This window comes from Mercenaria mercenaria, chromosome 15 (assembly GCF_021730395.1).
Source record: "Mercenaria mercenaria strain notata chromosome 15, MADL_Memer_1, whole genome shotgun sequence".
Taxonomy (NCBI): Eukaryota; Metazoa; Mollusca; class Bivalvia; order Venerida; family Veneridae; genus Mercenaria; species Mercenaria mercenaria.
Window position 1 is genome coordinate 21253110 of NC_069375.1, and position 16901 is coordinate 21270010.

The 16901-nt window shown below is 35.7% G+C and overlaps 1 protein-coding gene across 3 annotated transcripts in view; it reads left to right on the forward strand.

The window, feature by feature from the left end:
* Positions 1-16901, forward strand: part of LOC123547602 (hamartin-like) — a 56063-nt gene that overhangs the window by 29724 nt on the left and 9438 nt on the right. For all 3 annotated transcript variants that reach the window (XM_053524746.1, XM_053524747.1, XM_053524745.1), the window contains exons 13-19: positions 474-1106; positions 5193-5336; positions 7209-7375; positions 9104-9234; positions 10472-10568; positions 12079-12174; positions 13174-13315. In XM_053524746.1, coding sequence (XP_053380721.1) covers positions 474-1106; positions 5193-5336; positions 7209-7375; positions 9104-9234; positions 10472-10568; positions 12079-12174; positions 13174-13315 — 1410 coding nt within the window. The remainder of the gene's footprint in view (positions 1-473; positions 1107-5192; positions 5337-7208; positions 7376-9103; positions 9235-10471; positions 10569-12078; positions 12175-13173; positions 13316-16901) is intronic.

The following is a 16901-nucleotide window of genomic DNA, read 5'->3' on the forward strand; positions in this document are numbered from 1 at the left end:
CCATAAAATTGATATTATTAAAAATATTTTGAAAATTAGAAAAGATCCTACTATCATTATCAGATACCTTTAGAATGATGTACAGTTTATATCTATATCTTGCAAAATAGAGCCACAGTTCATAAAAATCCCAGTTACAGATTAGCTAGTGCAAACAGTAGGTTAAAATTCTGCTGTTGTCATGACTGTACTATCACATCACTCTAGCACTTTCTTTACTGTCTTATACGCTGTGTAAAGATACATTGTATACTTATAGCCAATCTGCCAGCTGCCTGAGTCCATGGTCACTATTATTCAAATTATAGATTTCCTCATTTTGGACCTGGCCCATTGTTAAGGCATAAGTCCAAGTGAGTGAACACAATTTTCAGATATATCTATGCATGTTTATGTTTTAGTCTCACAGAGTTTATTACTGGAGTAAAAAGTTTAGAAGTAAGAATTACTGAATTTATTAAAACCTTTTTCAGAGGACAGTGATGATGAAGTGTCAGAATTAACTTCAAGTTCAAGGTCACATGGAGGTCATTCAGCAATGCTTACGTCAGAGTCAGTGAAGAAATTCATGAAGAACGTCAATCGCATTCGATTTAATAGTCTCACTGCAACAAACAGCATCGAGCCAGAACAAAGCAAAGGATTTAGTTCAAAAAGGTCAAGGTCATGCCCTCAGTTTCCAAAAATAGAAGCAACAATGGAAGAAGATGAAGAATTGATTTCAAGATCAGCTTCTGTGACCTGCCAAGATATGGCCATGGAAGATGTACAGTTTAATACAAATGTAGGTGAAAGTCATTCAGAAGATAAGAAGGAGCCGACCCCTGTGTCTGCACCACAACCAAGTGACAATATGTGTGACATTTCAATATCAAGCACAGGTAGCACAGTTACAGTTAACAAAAAGCATGAGCCGGTTACCATGCCAACAACACAGCCCTGTGATGAGACAGTTTCAAAATGTCCAGTGTATTCTGGGAAACCAAGCAGTTCAGAAAGTAAAGGTGAAGTGGATGACTTGATGCATATCTTGAAGCAAGTATTAAATATGCCGTCTGCTACAAATTGTGCTAAATGTCAAGGTCAAATAGATGGATCGCAGACAGGTATATAAATTCTTTATATTTTTGTTTTCCGTTTTTTTTTTCTTTTAATTACAACAAATGATAGAAAAGGTGCCAGAATAATATTTTTCAGTGTCTTTTGTGAAGATGGTGCTGTAAAATACATGTTTTTAAAAAAATATCTTGTACTTCAGTAGTGCATATATGTACAAACATCCTTCTTATCTGGCCTTTTCTAAAAAAATTCCAGATTGATATTTTAGTTTTTTCAGAGCATCTGTCCAACTTTCTGCCTTTAGTCATAAAAAAAAACCTACGTGTTTTAACATTTATATTCTTGTATATACTCAAAAAAGTTGATTCCCAGTTTTTACTGATAATTAAATTTTATGCTGTGAAATCAGGCTCCCGAATCGATATTTAGCCGTTTTACAGCGAGACTCTTGAGACGCTCCCTCAAAGATTTACGCGATATAGTTACTTCTTTATCTCGCTGAAGTTGTTTGAGCGAGTCAGACTTTGTTTACAAAATGGCGATGAAACATATAAAAAAAGTTTGACATTAGAACATGCCTGTTAAGGCACTGAATGCTCGATTAGGGAAAAGTCGCTAGAATTGGGATCGGCATAATTACTTATTCTGGTGACCGTTTTTCAGCGACTTAAACAAAAATATGGCGGCATTTAACAGGAAACGACGAAGTAAACATAAATTAAAGATGCAGTCAATAATCGAATAAATGTCAATGAACAATTAGTACACAAAAATATAAATATCATAAACCTCAGTGTGTAAAATAGTTCAAATGGAACATTTATATTTTACGCTCCGCTTTATTTTCTTGCCAGATCATGAGCTTAAATTTGTTTTATCAACATTATACGAATGATGCAAATTATTTGAAATTTATATTTTATCAATATGCAATTAAAAAATAGTATTTAATCATTTTCCACTCCTGCCTTAAAAGAGGCCAATCCGATATTCATATACTTTAATTGGAAACATATATGAAACCAGCGTCATCCTGCTAAGTGAGACTGTTTTAAGAGACTCCCTGTCATATGTGACCCTTTTCTCTGCTTCCCAAAGTCGGTCTCTTAAAACAGTCTCGACTGTATTATGCCCCCCTTCGAAGGAGGTGTATATTGTTTTGCAGATGTCGGTATGTAGACCAATCCGTTTCTGGATGATAACTCAAGAACTCTTGGGCCTAGACTCATGATAGTTGATAACCAGCAGATGACCCCTATTGATTTTGAGATCAGTAGGTCAAAGGTCAAGGTCACAGTTACCCAGAACACATAAACGGTTTCCGGATGATAACTCAAGAACACTTGGGCCTAGGATCATGAAAGTTGATAGTGAGGTTAGTCATGACCAGCAGGTGACCCCTGAGATCAGTAGGTCAAAGGTCAAGGTCACAGTGACATGGAACAGTTAAACCGTTTCCAGACGATAACTCAAGAATGCTTTGGCCTAGGATCATGAAAGTTGATAGGAAGGTTAATCATGACCAGCAGATGACCCCTATTGATTTTGAGGCCAGTAGGTTAAAGGTCAAGGTCACAGTGACCCGGAACATTTAAATGATTTCCGGATGATAACTCGAGAACGCTTGGGCCTAGGATCACCAAAGTTGATAGGAAAGTTTATCATGACCAGCAGATGCATCCTATTGATTTTGAGGTTAGTAGGTCAAAGGTCAAGGTCACAGTGACCTGGAACAGTTAAACCGTTTCTTGACGATAACTTGAGAATGCTTGGGCCTAGGATCACAAAACTTGATAGGGAAGTTGATCATGATCAGCAGATGAGCCCTATTGCTTTTGAGGTCAGTGGGTCAAAGGTCAAGGTCACAGTGACCCGGAACAGTTAAGCGGTTTCCAGACGATAACTCAAGAACGCTTGAGCCTAGGTTCATGAAAATTAATAGGGAGGTTTGTCCTGACCAGAAGCTGACCCCTTTTGATTTTAAGACCAGAGGTCAAGGACACAGTGACCCAGAACAGTTCAGACGTTTCCGGACGATAACTTGAGAATGCTTGGACCTAGGATCTTGAAAGCATTTCGTGTTCTACGAGCTCTTGTTAAACCTTAGGCTTTATAAAATGTTATTGAGTCGCAGACTCATAACTGTTTTTATTTCTGTATTTCTCTCCTTATTTATATAGAAAATTTTAGTGTCAAAAAGTTTTGATGTTTGGTAATAATCGATTGAAACACTCAGGTTTTCATTCCATGATTTCATATTAAGACAAATCTATGCATTTTTAGCTCACCTGAGCAATGCTCAGGTGAGTTTTTCTGATCGCTCGATGTCCGGCGTCCATCGTCCGTCGTCTGTCGTCTGTCAACATTGAGCTTGTGTATGCGATAGAGGCTGTATTTTTCAATTAATCTTCATGAATATTGGTCAGAATGATAACCTTGATGAAATCTAGGCCGAGTTCGAAAATGGGTCATCTCGGGTCAAAAACTAGGTCACTAGGTCAAATCAAAGAAAAACCTTGTGTATGCGATAGAGGCTGTATTTTTCATTTAATCTTCATGAATATTGGTCAGAATGATAACTTTCATGAAATTCAGGGCAGATTTCGAAAATGGGTCATCTCGGGTCAAAAACTAGGTCACAAGGTCAAATCAAAGAAAAACCTTGTGTATGCGATAGAGGCTGTATTTTTCAATTAATCTTCATGAATATTGGTCAGAATGATAACCTTGATGAAATCTAAGCCGAGTTCGAAAATGGGTCATCTCGGGTCAAAAACTAGGTCACTAGGTCAAATCAAAGAGAAACCTTGTGTATGCGATAGAGGCTGTATTTTTCAATTCTTCTTCATGAATATTGGTCAGAATGATAACCTTGATGAAATCTAGGTCGAGTTCGAAAATGGGTCATCTCGGATCAAAAACTAGGTCACTAGGTCAAATCAAAGAAAAACCTTGTGTATGCAATAGAGGCTGTATTTTTTAATTGATCTTCATGAATTTTGGTCAGAATGATTGCCTTGATGAAATCTAGGCCGAGTTCGAAAATGGGTCATCTCGGATCAAAAACTAGGTCACTAGGTCAAATCAAAGAAAAACCTTGTGTATGCGATAGAGGCTGTATTTTTCAATTGATCTTCATGAATTTTGGTCAGAATGATTACCTTAATAAATTCTAGGCCGAGTTCGAAAATGGGTCATCTGGGATCAAAAACTAGGTCACTAGGTCATATCACGTAAAAACCTTGTGTATGCGATAGAGGCTGTATTTTTCAATTGATCTTCATGAATTTTGGTCAGAATGATTACCTTGATGAAATTTAGACCAAGTTCGAAAATAGGTCATCTTGGGTCAAAAACTAGGTCACTAGGTCAAATCAAAGAAAAACCTTGTGTATGCAGTAGAGGCTGTATTTTTCAACTGATCTTCATGAAATTTAGCCAGATTGATTACCTTGATGAAATATAGGCGGTGTTCGAAAATGGGTCATCTCGGGTCAAAAACTAGGTCACTAGATCAAATCGAAGAAAAACATTGTGTATGCAATAGAGGATGTATTTTTCAATTGATCTGTATGAAATTTGGTCAGAATGATTGTCTTGATGAAATCTAGGTCGATTTTGAATATGGGTTATCTGAGGTCAAAAACTAGGTCACTAGGTCAAATTAAAGAAAAATCTTGTGTATGCGATAGAGACTGTTTTTTTCAATTGATTTTTATGAAATTTGGTCAGGTTGATTGCCTTAATGAAATCTAGGTCGAATTTGAATATGGGTCATCTGAGGTCAAAAACTAGGTCACTTGGTCAAATCAAAGAAAAAACTTCTGTATGTGATAGAGGCTGTATTTTTCAGTTGATCTTCATGAATTTTGGACATAATGCTTGCCTTGATAAAATCTAGGTCGAGTTTGAACATGGGTCATCTAGGGTCAAAAACTAGGTCATATCTAAGATAAAGCTTGTTTTATCGAAAGAGACCAATTTTTTGGTCCAATCTTAATGAAAATTGGTCAGAATATTTGTTTCCTTGAAATCACTAGGTCAAACATGTTTTACACTGTTATGGAGTGTTTCTTAGGTGAGCGACCTAGGGCCATCTTGGCCCTCTTGTTTTTTTCTTTTCTACATTTTAGGTCCAACAAAGCCGTTTTTCAGTACATTTTCTCCACCAGAATTGTTAGATCGTCACATCAGACTGGGAAAGGATATTCATGCTAAGGAACTGAGTAAACTTCCAATACCTTCTACACAGGAAGTAAACTGGACTCATTTTGGAGGTAAAGAAATTGTAATTTGAAATCAGTGGTAAAAAAATCTACATGCATACATTTAGATATAAATTCTTCAGTGTTGTTTCTACATCAAGTGTGACCAGGTGCACACATAGCTCATGCTGTTGCTGATTTTTAACTGCTGTATGGTAACTTTCTACAGTAGGGTGGTACTTCTGCCCATGTTGTGGCTTTGTTCAGTGACAAATAAATCTACCAAAATTTCCAATGATGTATAATAAAGCTCCTTTTGCTACTGTTAAAAGTCATAGAGGCGATATTACAAAATAACCATGTTAACACTTGGGCTTCATTGAGCCTTCCAAGTTTCTTTTTGGACTAACTGATCCAGTCTATTGTTGATCTTGTGGGGTTATGTCACCTTGACACATATAATTCATAAATGCTTGCCTTTAGACCAGGTCAGTTTTTATAGACCCAAACTTGTGTTTCTTCACAACCAGTTAAGTTACAAGATATTTTCGACAGGAATGCCTACTGCTGATGAGGTAGTTCATTGAAGTTTGATTGTGTTACTAATATTGATGTATGATATATTTATAAGAATGCTTACAACCAATGAGGTCAGTTTCCAGAAAGAGATTAGACTGTGCAATTTCATAACCAGTTGATTTATGAGATACTGTTTTACAGGAATGCCTACAACTGATGAGGACTATATATTCGTTTCCACTCAATAGCTGGAGATTCATTTTACATATAATCTTCAAACTTAATTGGGTGGAAGGGCTTATGAAGTAGATGACCCCTATTGTTTTGGGGGTCACTCCATCAAAGGTCAAGGTCACAGGGGCCTGAACATGGAAAACCATTTCTGATCAATACCTGGAGAACCACTTGACCCAGAAATGTCAAAACTTCATAGGATGATTGGTCATGCAGAGTAGATGACCCCTATTGATTTTGGGGACACTGTTAAACGTCAAGGACACAGGGGTCTGAACATGGAAATCCATTTCAGATCAATAACTTGAAACGCACTTGACCCAGAATGTTGAAACTTCATAGGGTGATTGGACAAGCAGAGTAGGTGACCCCTATTGATTTTGGGGTCACTCTATTAAAGTTCAAGGTCACAGCAGACAGAACATGGAAATCCATTTTCGGTCAATAACTTGAGAACCATTTGACTTAGAACCTTCAAACTTCATAAGGTGATAAGACTTACAGAGTAGATGACCCCTCTTTTTTGTTGGGTCACTCCATCAAAGGTCAAGGTCATAGGGGCCTGAACATGGAAATCCCTTTCTGATCAGTTAACTTCAGAACCACTTGACCCTGAATGTTGTAACTTCATAGGTTGATTAAACATGTAGAATAGATGACCCCTATTGCTTTTTGGGTCACTTGATCAAAAGTCAAGGTCAAAAAGACCAGAACATGGAAAACAGTTTCTGATCAATAACTTGAGAACCACTTGACCCAGAATGTTGAAATTTAATAGGATGATTGGACATGCAGAGTAGATGACCCCTACTGATCTTGGGGGGTCACTTGATTAAAGGTCAAGGTGACAGAAAACCATTTCCAGTTCATAACTTGAGAACCACTAAGCTCAGAATGTTGAAACTTAGTGGGATGATTGGACATGCCAAGTAGATGATCCCTATTGCAGCCAACCATCAGTGTCTCTTTGATTTTCGCCCCTGTCCCCTGTTGACTTCTTGCTGACTTTGTATTTGGGGAGACATGCGCTTTTCTACAAAAGCATCTTCTAGTTTGTCATTTTATGATCAGTTGATTTACAAGAAATCATTTTACAGGAATGCCTACAGCTGATCAGGTCAGCATTCAAAGAGGTTGAATTATGTCAGCAGTACTAAATTTTATGTTATACTGTGATATATTGTTTTATAGGTATGCCTCCAGCAGATGAGGTCAGTATTCTGAGGGGTCAGCTTATGTTACTGCACAACCAGTTGATGTATGAGCGGCATAAGAGAGATCAACATGCAAAGAGGAACAGACGTCTTCTTAGAAAAATTGCCCATACCAAAACACTGGAAGAACAGAATAACTCTATGGTAAGCTAGTAGTATAAACTTACTTACTTCAAGTTGATTTGTTCTGAGTGGTTTTTACAGCTAATATTTCTTGCTGAAGTTTTTCTTAGTATTTAAGGTATTAGGTCACTAATAGTAATGTTTACTAAATGGCCTTTGCTTGGTATATTCTGAAAGGTAACCGTGTTTTGCACTATTTTGCAGTTTTTAAACAACTTTTACCGTGCAGTATTTTTATAAATTTTGTTTAACTTATGGTATCTCCTCGAGCTCAAGTAGAAACAAATTTCAAAGTGATAGCCACTGTCCAAAACGTTTGCAGAGAACTCATTTTACCATCAATTTTAATAAAAGAAACATCAAACTATTGATAAACAATTATAAAACACAAAATAAAAATGTCAGTATCATTTTTTCTTTGGTGTCTCAAGTAAACGGATTTAATGAGATAGAATTCATACTTCAACATTGAAAAAATAGGTCGAATGCTGTGTTTCTGTTTTGATTTTTGCTCACTCCATTTAAAAATAACCTTAGGGCAGACGTAAAACCTGCCTAAATTTCTTTCACAATATATAATCTAAGAGTGAAAGCAAAATAGAGAACTTTCACCGCATGTAACTCAATATTTTTAAAGATGTGTAACTCTTCCCCTTCTGTTTAAAGGTCCAATACTACGGAAAGTGAACATTTTAATTTCTTTTAAAAAGCACAGAAACTATTTCATTTTATTGGAAAATGAAAGTTGGTATGTAGAAATTCGAAATAAATTGCAGTATATGTACAATTATTTTTCTATGAAGTATGAAGAAAGTTAAAAAGACCTGGTGGGTCATTCTGTCGATTCATTGACATTTCAACATAATACACATACATTTCTTTGAGTTCCAAAGACCTTCTGTAAATTTTGACCTGCCAATCTTCATTATTTAGTGTCTTGCAGAAGTCTATGTACTGGCTAATAAAAAATTTTACCAACTCACTTTCCCTTAGTAATGGACCTTTAAGTAGTAAATTCACTTTGAACACCAAGAAATCGCTTAGAAGATTAATTTTTTTTTCCCATTTTTGTACAAGAAATCAATAATAAGTCTTGATAGAGGTCAAAACTTACTAGAAAAAAAAGGAAAATAAGGGAAAAAAAATTGGTCCCAGTAGGGTTTGAACCTACGCCCCCTAAGAATTGCAGTAAAAGTAGGTTTATAGTAAGAATTAAATACTCTTCAAAAAGGAGGTTCTCTATTAGTGATCTAATACCTTAACACAAAAGAATTTATCCCTTCATTTCATCTGTGTGTTTTTTTCATCATCTGTAAAAAGAACTCGAGTTGATAACAATGATGTTCTACTGGATCATGTAAGAAAATCGTAATTTTAACTATGTTGGCATTTCAAACCTTCAAAAGTCACATATAACTTTAATGCTTCTGTCTACAATCTTAATGTTTTCCTCTTTCTGATAAATTATAAATATAGTATAAAATTACACATGTTATTGTAATATGTGAATTGAATAATTTATTGTTTTCTTGAATGTGAACATTGCTTTCAAACAACAAAAGTGTTTCAAAAGTGTCAACTTTTTTAAGAACTGTGACTGCATGTATTTGCCAAATATTAGGGAATTCTGGAAACTGATGTCAGATTCCACTCCTTGTATAAAATCAGTGTAAGACCAGTCTTAGAACATTACATTGCCAGTTAGTTGAAAGTTAAATACACTATTGTTGATGTATGTATATTTGACAGGGAGAGCAGTTGAAGCAGAATGAGATGATGATCCGGGATTTACAGGTGTCATTGAAACTGTTACAAGAAGAAAATCGTAAGCTGAAGAGTAGTAAAGATAGTGAGGAGTACGAAAAGCTTGTACAGCTAAGGTTTGTGTTTTCTAAAGTATTCAGATGTTTTTGTTGTGTTTACTCTCCGTGTCAGAACAGTTTCTCTGAATATAGCTTTTAGATCTCTTTGTGAAACCCTGCATCAAAATTTTGAGCTATCTGACTCGCTCGTTCGTCCGTGTCTGCATCACAAATTGGTTAAGTTTTTGTGTGTAAGCTGGTATCTTGGTAACCACATATGGGAATGAATCGAAACTTCCCACACTTATTCACTGTTACAAAGTGACGTACACTGCACAGATTTCTTATCTCTAAATTGTTTTGTTTAATAAACAATAAAAACATGTAATCAAAATGCAGTGTGATTTAACAAATAATCAGGGCTTTCGAGTTGTTTATCGTCTGATTTACCACGGTTCAGAGTTCAGATGCGTAGGAATTGAACCACGAGGGCGTTAGCCCGAGTGGTTAAATACTGAAGCATCTGAACGATGAACCGTGGTAAATTAGACGATGAATCACAAGAAGGCCTTGATTGTTTTCATTCTAACATGCTCATTGATATATTTTAATAAAAATTATACTGGACTTCATTTACGTGAGGAATAATGTATCGGACGTCATGTGGCAATCTGACGTCATAATGCTCTCTTGCCGGTCTGCGCATCAACCGTTGTTCTTCTTTGTTTAACTGGAAATCAAATCGAGCCATGTGAGAATATAGATTATACAACTGCAAATTGTTTGGTAGAACATCAGTGGTGTAGATACATATAGCATTAATAAATCTTAGGATTAAAACTTTGCTCTAAGCTTAGCACTTTTGAAGTCTGATATTTAGTCATAGTAGACTACACTCTTCTTTTTTTAGAGCTATTAAAGTTTAAACACAAGTTATTTAATTACTTTAAACTGTAAAAACTGATTTGTTTAGAATTTCTCCTGTTTCTGTATCAGTTTTAGTTCAAAATAGGAAATTGTACATGTATCGACGGACAATTCTATAAAATATGTGTTTGTTGCATATTGATAAAGGTCTAGTTTTAAGTTAGAAATTGCTGATAATGCTGACAGTGACAGCAGTTTGATAATGCTTTCACTGATTAACAAGAATTAAACTTGTGCTGTTATTAATAGATAATACACAGCACTGAGGCTCATTCAGTATAGTAACTGAGCAAGTTATACTGAACAAAGATGGACATAGAGACAACCACTATACACTATGTTAGAATAAAATCATATTTGGAAAATGGTATAATATTCAATATTACAGGTCGTGCTTGCAAGAGAATGAAGACTTGAAGAATGTGAAGAAAGAGTTCAACATGCTTCTAGTCAGACAGAGAGAAGAACAAGATAACTTAAATAAGGTATATACTATTACAGCGCTTATAATCTCTTGACAAATAAACTACAGTAATTGTTTTTTCCGTTTGTCCTGGACCACAAATTTTAACGTACTTTCCAGTTTTGATTTGCACTAGTACTTCTTTAAACAGTCCTGTGTATGATGCACAGAAAATGTCACCCTATCTTCAAAGTAAAATTCTTTAGATCTGAAAGTATTGAAAAAATATTGTCTGGAACCTGACTTCATTATACTTATACCTGCTTTGTTTAAATGTGCCATAAGAGTTTAACACAAATGCGGCAGGAAGTGTTGTACAGTGACCCAGATCCTTTTCTGAGGGTCGTGGTAACAAGGAATCAAAATAGCAATAGATACTATAACACATATAGGTGACCCATTGGTCTAGTGGTAACATGCTTGACTGTCAATCCAGAGGTCCAGGGTTCGAATCCTGATCCAGGCACTGGAAATTTCTGAGATGCTCTTGAGTGTCTCCCACCTAACTAAGAGGCCAGTACAGGAAATACAGCTTCACGTGTATCCGTGCTTCACACTGGGCACTTTAAAGAATCAGACTGTCTATTCGCAAAGAGCTAGGCTAAGTTAGCCGGACAGGCCCTTATCTAAAAAGGATTTCTCTCTCTCTGTTCTGTGGGCTTTGTCTCACTCTGTCCGCTGGTCAGATCACTCTTTGGCTGTACTAGTAGAGAATGAATTGGGCACCCTGGGTGGCTGCCTCTGCTCTATGTAAAGTGCCTTTGAACGTATTTATTTTGAAAAGGGCGCTTTATTGATTTGGTATTATATATATGCATTTTATTACTGTTTGCTCAGACAGTTTGGGTGTTGTTTGCAATGTTTATTTTTTAAAATACTAGAAAATTAAAGAATTTAAAAAGTAAGACATTAAAGGTTGGCTTAAAACTTTTCCTGAACTTTTTACAACATCATTTACAAAGAGTTCTTTATTTCAACTGTTCTTCAGTATAGACTGTTCTTCCAGTAAATCTGTACAATGAATGTAGGTTGAAAAATCATATTAATTCCTGTTACTCATGTCATAATTGGTAACCAGTCAAATTTGAGGTGGACAGTTTACTACAGAAAGCAGACTGGTATGTTGCCATAATTTGTCATCTTGTTTCATGTTGTGGGAATTTTCCTTGAAAGATATATGTTTAAACACAATTAGGGAATTTATCAGCTCCATCGCTAATTTTACACTATACAGTGGATCTCTGAGGCTGTGAAGTTATGGTCACTGGCTTTGGTTCACTTGTCCCTTACTGCTGTCAGTTCAACATCTTGCTTGTGATATAGGATTGTTTCATGTGAAGAAGCCATCCAGCTGGTTTGCGGTTCAACCCAGGTGTGAAATACAGTTGGGAGGGGCACCTGGTCTTCCTCCACCATTAAAAGCTGGGAAGTTGCCATATGATATATTATTGTGTCTGTGTGATGTTAAACCCAGCAAAAGAAAAGAGGTAGTGTGCACAAAGGTTATACTGTCAATTATTGTGTTATTTCAGAGACTTATGGCTACAGAGGCCAAACTGTTTAACACAGAGAAGGAGTTGGAGAAAATGAGAGATGTAGCCAGTCTTAATACCAAACTTAAAGACCAGGTGATAATTTTATTTTCTCTTCCTACGGTAATGCTTTTTTAACTACTTGTAAAAGGTAACTGCATTTTATACTGTAAGGAATTTGTAAATAGAAATTGACTTGTTTTCCTACCATTATTGTCATATTCCTGTAACTAAATTGAGAAAAATTCCCAGTTTACCTGTTTTTTTTTCTTCAGTGATAAAAAAGTATTGATTATTGCTATTTTTGAAAGTCTGACAAAAATTAAAAAAGCTTATAAGTTATAGTAATTAGCTCCTGCAATTATACTGTAGTATACATATACAAAACAGATATTTGTAATATTTCTGAAACCTTGTTATGCTTCTTTTATTCTTGCAGTTTAAACTTATCATCCTCAGATTTAGGGGTTTATGGGGTCCGGATGGCTTGGTGGTTATGGTAGCTGACTTCAGCTCACTTCCTTTTAACTACAGTGGGTTTGAAACTCTGCATTAAAATTAGAAATAGCCACCAAGCTGGAATACTTTAATTGAGGACTTACTTTGCAAATATTTTTTCTACAAATTTTGTGAATTACAAGTGCTTCTTGGGGCCTCCGTGGCCGAGTGGTTAAGGTCTCTGACTTCAAATAACTTGGCCCTCATTGATGTGGGTTCGAGCCTTACTTGGGGGTGAGGGCGTTGAATTCTTCATGTGAGGAAGCCATCCAGCTGGCTTATGGAATGTTGATGGTTCTACCCAGGTGCCCGACGAAATAATGTATGGAAGGGCACCTGCGGTCTTCCTCCACCATCAATACTGGAAAGTCGCCATATGACCTATAATTGTGTCGGTGTGATGTTAAACCTAACAAAATAAAATAAATACAAGTGCTTCTTTGAAAGAACTCAGAAATACATGTTTTGCTGTCTAATCAATAGACTATGTGTGATGTGTTGCCTTTATTAAAAATATGTAAATCTGGATGTGTTAAACACTTCATTTTTGTCATCTTATTGTGTTTGGTTTATATGTTTTTACTTCTTTGTTACCAGGTGCTGCAGTTCCAGAAGGAGGTGCTGCTCATGGGGGAATTACAACAGAAATGTAATGATAAACTGCTAGCCAACAAAGCATCTAGAGCCACTAGGCTTGAACACGAACATGCCAAGGCAGTGTTACATAAACAATTAGAAGGTTTGTTTTTTAAAACATAGTTGTATCTAGATGTTAGTTGTAATAGGTACGTTAAGTCTATTGCTGAAAGTTAAATTTGTGATAAGTAAAATATAAGCCAGTTTGTCTAGGCTACAGTTTACTTAGAACACTTACTAGATAATACTTTAACTGTTACAGAAGACAGGAAGTGTAACAATGGAAGGGAATCATATCACACTTTGTTTAAAGCCACTTCATCTCTGCCCATTTGAGCCACTTCATCTCTTAGCTATAACTTGTAAATTATTTAGCCTGGCTGCTTAGCTCAATAGGGAGAGCACATATCAACCGATCACTGGGCTGTGAGTCCGATTTCCAAATGATGATATGATTACAGACATTGTGTCTGGAGTCAGGTGGAGAAGTTGGCAGTTACTTGCAGAGAAGAGGGTAGTACTGGTACAGAATCTGGGAACACTGGTTAGGTTTACTGCCAGCTGTTATTTAATTGAAATACTGTTGAAAAACAGATCTAAACACAGAACAAACAAAGAAATAATTCAAATCACTTGAAGAGCAAGTGAAAAGTGTATCAGTGAACTTAGAAGGAGCATAATAAAACATTCTGATATGCTTGTCACTTGTTAAAACACGCGTACGCTAGAATGACGTGAGGTTAACATGCGGTGACGTCAGAGTTTTTGTTGCGACCAAGAAAGAGCGCTACTATATTTTATCTACTGTTTTAGATTAAAGGCATACTGTAGAATCTGGTAAATAAGCGCATATTCGAATATAAGCGCATATCAAAAGTAAGCGCATACGGCCTTACTGTTATTCCATATGGGATAATAAGCGCATGTCATGCCCTTACCATAATTTTGTCTTGAAAGTAGGCGCATATCCAATTACTGGTAAACAAACAACAGATGCAGCAAAAAGACGTAATTAACGATATTATACCGTGATAATTGTTTATCACAAATACAGGTGACAAGTGTTCTTACCTGTTGAATAGCCGATGGGTATTAAAAGATTTTAACATCTGTTGTCTGATAAAATGGTAATTGTTTACGATAATCATGCTTTTTGAATAGAAATTGTTTTCAGTAAATGGAAGTGAAAGTTTGAATACCAGAAAAGTTGTTTGCGTTGTCATAACAGATTGTCATTCTTTTCTAAATCTGTGAAAAGGATATAGATAAAATGCTACAATCTAAGTGTTGAACAATTATTGAATGGTCCAAGAGATTGAACATTATTTGCAAATTATGTAGTTCATTATGCTTTCATTATGTATAAATACTGTAGGCCTATGCAATAAAAGGAAGTAGTTCACTGCGCACGTCCATGGCCATGTTTTACTTTCGTTTTCTCAACCAAGGTAAGCACTGTCAATATTCCTAATACTTATATCAAAAATAGGCGCACACAGCTTTTCTATAAGCGCATATCATATATAAGCGCATAGTTTTGGCTTAAAGATGTTTTTCACAATTATTTCTAGCGGACAGAATTTTTTGTAACTTTGCATATTTATAGATTGATGTATGACGAGTTAAAATAAAAAATAAAAATGATAGGTACCCGTGCTTCCTAAATTTTCAATATTTAAAGTTTATTAAGAACACCAAATCGGTACTTTTGTCTGAAAAAACAATACATACATGTCATAATAAAACTACTGAAAACAACTATTTATTCAAAGTTTCACTCTGATGTTACTGTTTATGCATCACAATTAATGCAACCACTATAATTATGTATAAAATGTCAACATATAGATATATTAACTCAGAAAAATTACCCTTGACAGATGTCGAAAGTATCTGAAACTGAGAAAAACACGAAGTATATCTTAATGATATGAAAAATCTAGCGGACAGAATTTTACCAAATTTTATATTATGTAAGCTAGAACTAAGACAAAAAAATCTAAACCAAAAAAATAATATCAGCCCGTGCTTGTTTTCAAGAAAAATAAAAAAAATATTCACTCCACCCACAAAAGTATTTTTTCATTACCCCACCCACTTAAAAATTATGAACATTTTTTTTTCTTACAAAACAAATTGCACAATGTTATTATCAGTTTCTTAACCAATTTTCTTACTCGCATGCGGAATAATGCTCCTTTAAGGTTGCATGCCTCTAGGTCAAATACTTTTGAGATATGTGCTAAATGTACACAAGCTTTCACATGCCATTTACGTATATATTTGACCACGTCAAGAGACATAAATCCGTTTTTACTGAGTCAGACCTCAAATAAAAGCACTGGCGGACAACTTCGCATGCTGCATTTAATTCTTGTGTGGTTTCATGACTCTTGGCGCATATACTTTTGAGGTACATGCAACACAAATGTTTAGACCCTTTATGTACAATTTGACTGTCAAGGGCCATAACTCTAGTCTTACTACATGAAATGCGGGATGGGGCACAAAAAGTATAACAACATTTTTAGGAAGTCACATTTGAACTTGAAGGAGATAGATCTACGTTAAGATTTTCTGGAATTTTATTTGACTTTGAGTCGGCTGCATCATTACTGGACGAAATAGTTTACTTTTAAATTGGCTGTCCACAATGTATTTGATTCGAGCACTTCCTACGACTACTCCAATAAAACACCATCACTTTTAAAGGTAAAATATTGATGCACGACCTATATTGTCAGTACATACGATATTTTTGCGCGAGTGCGCTGCATATTCGACAATTATACACTTTCCGTGGCGAATCCTGAACTTTACAGTGGTTATCGCTTGCTGCGCGATTGAGCTGCACACAAAATATTGTGATGAACTCCTTTAAGTATAAGCGCATATCAAAAATAGGCGCATAAAAGTGTCACTAAAATTATTATAAGCGTATACGCTTATTTACCAGATTTTACAGTATTAGAATTGAAATAATGTAATGATTGAAAAAGTACGTCGTACAAATAATTTCACTCGGGCTGCGCCCTCGTGGTTTTGGCTGGAGTGATTTCATCATTGATCTCTTATATACATTGACAAATATTGTATTTATGACATAATAATGTGAAAATGCAATTAATTGCTAAACTTGAATTCAAGGTATATACATGGAAACAAAGATTCATATTTTACTAGGTACTACACACTGTGATTATTTTAGTTGCAATTCATTGACTTACCATAATATGTTAATGTCCAGATAAGGAAAGAGCAATGTGGTCAAAATAGCTGACATTTCATTATATGGAAACTATTTGAGTGGCTAAAGTATATCTTTTTTTTTTTTGAGTCAGACTTTCATATTTTTTTCTAGCCAGTTTTTATGCCCCCGAAGGGAGGCATATAGTTTTTTAACCGTCTGTCCGTCTGTCGGTCTGTCAGTCTGTCCGCAATTTTCGTGTCGGTCCATATCTTTGTCATCAATGGATGGATTTTCAAATAACTTGGCATGAATGTGTACCACAGTAAGACTACGTGTCGCGTGCAAGACCCAGGTCCGTAGCTCAAAGGTCAAGGTCACACTTAGACATTAAAGGATAGTGCATTGATGGGTGTGTCCGGTCCGTATCTTTGTCATCGATGGATGGATTTTCTAATAACTTGGCGTGAATGTGTACCACAGTAAGACGATGTGTCGCGCG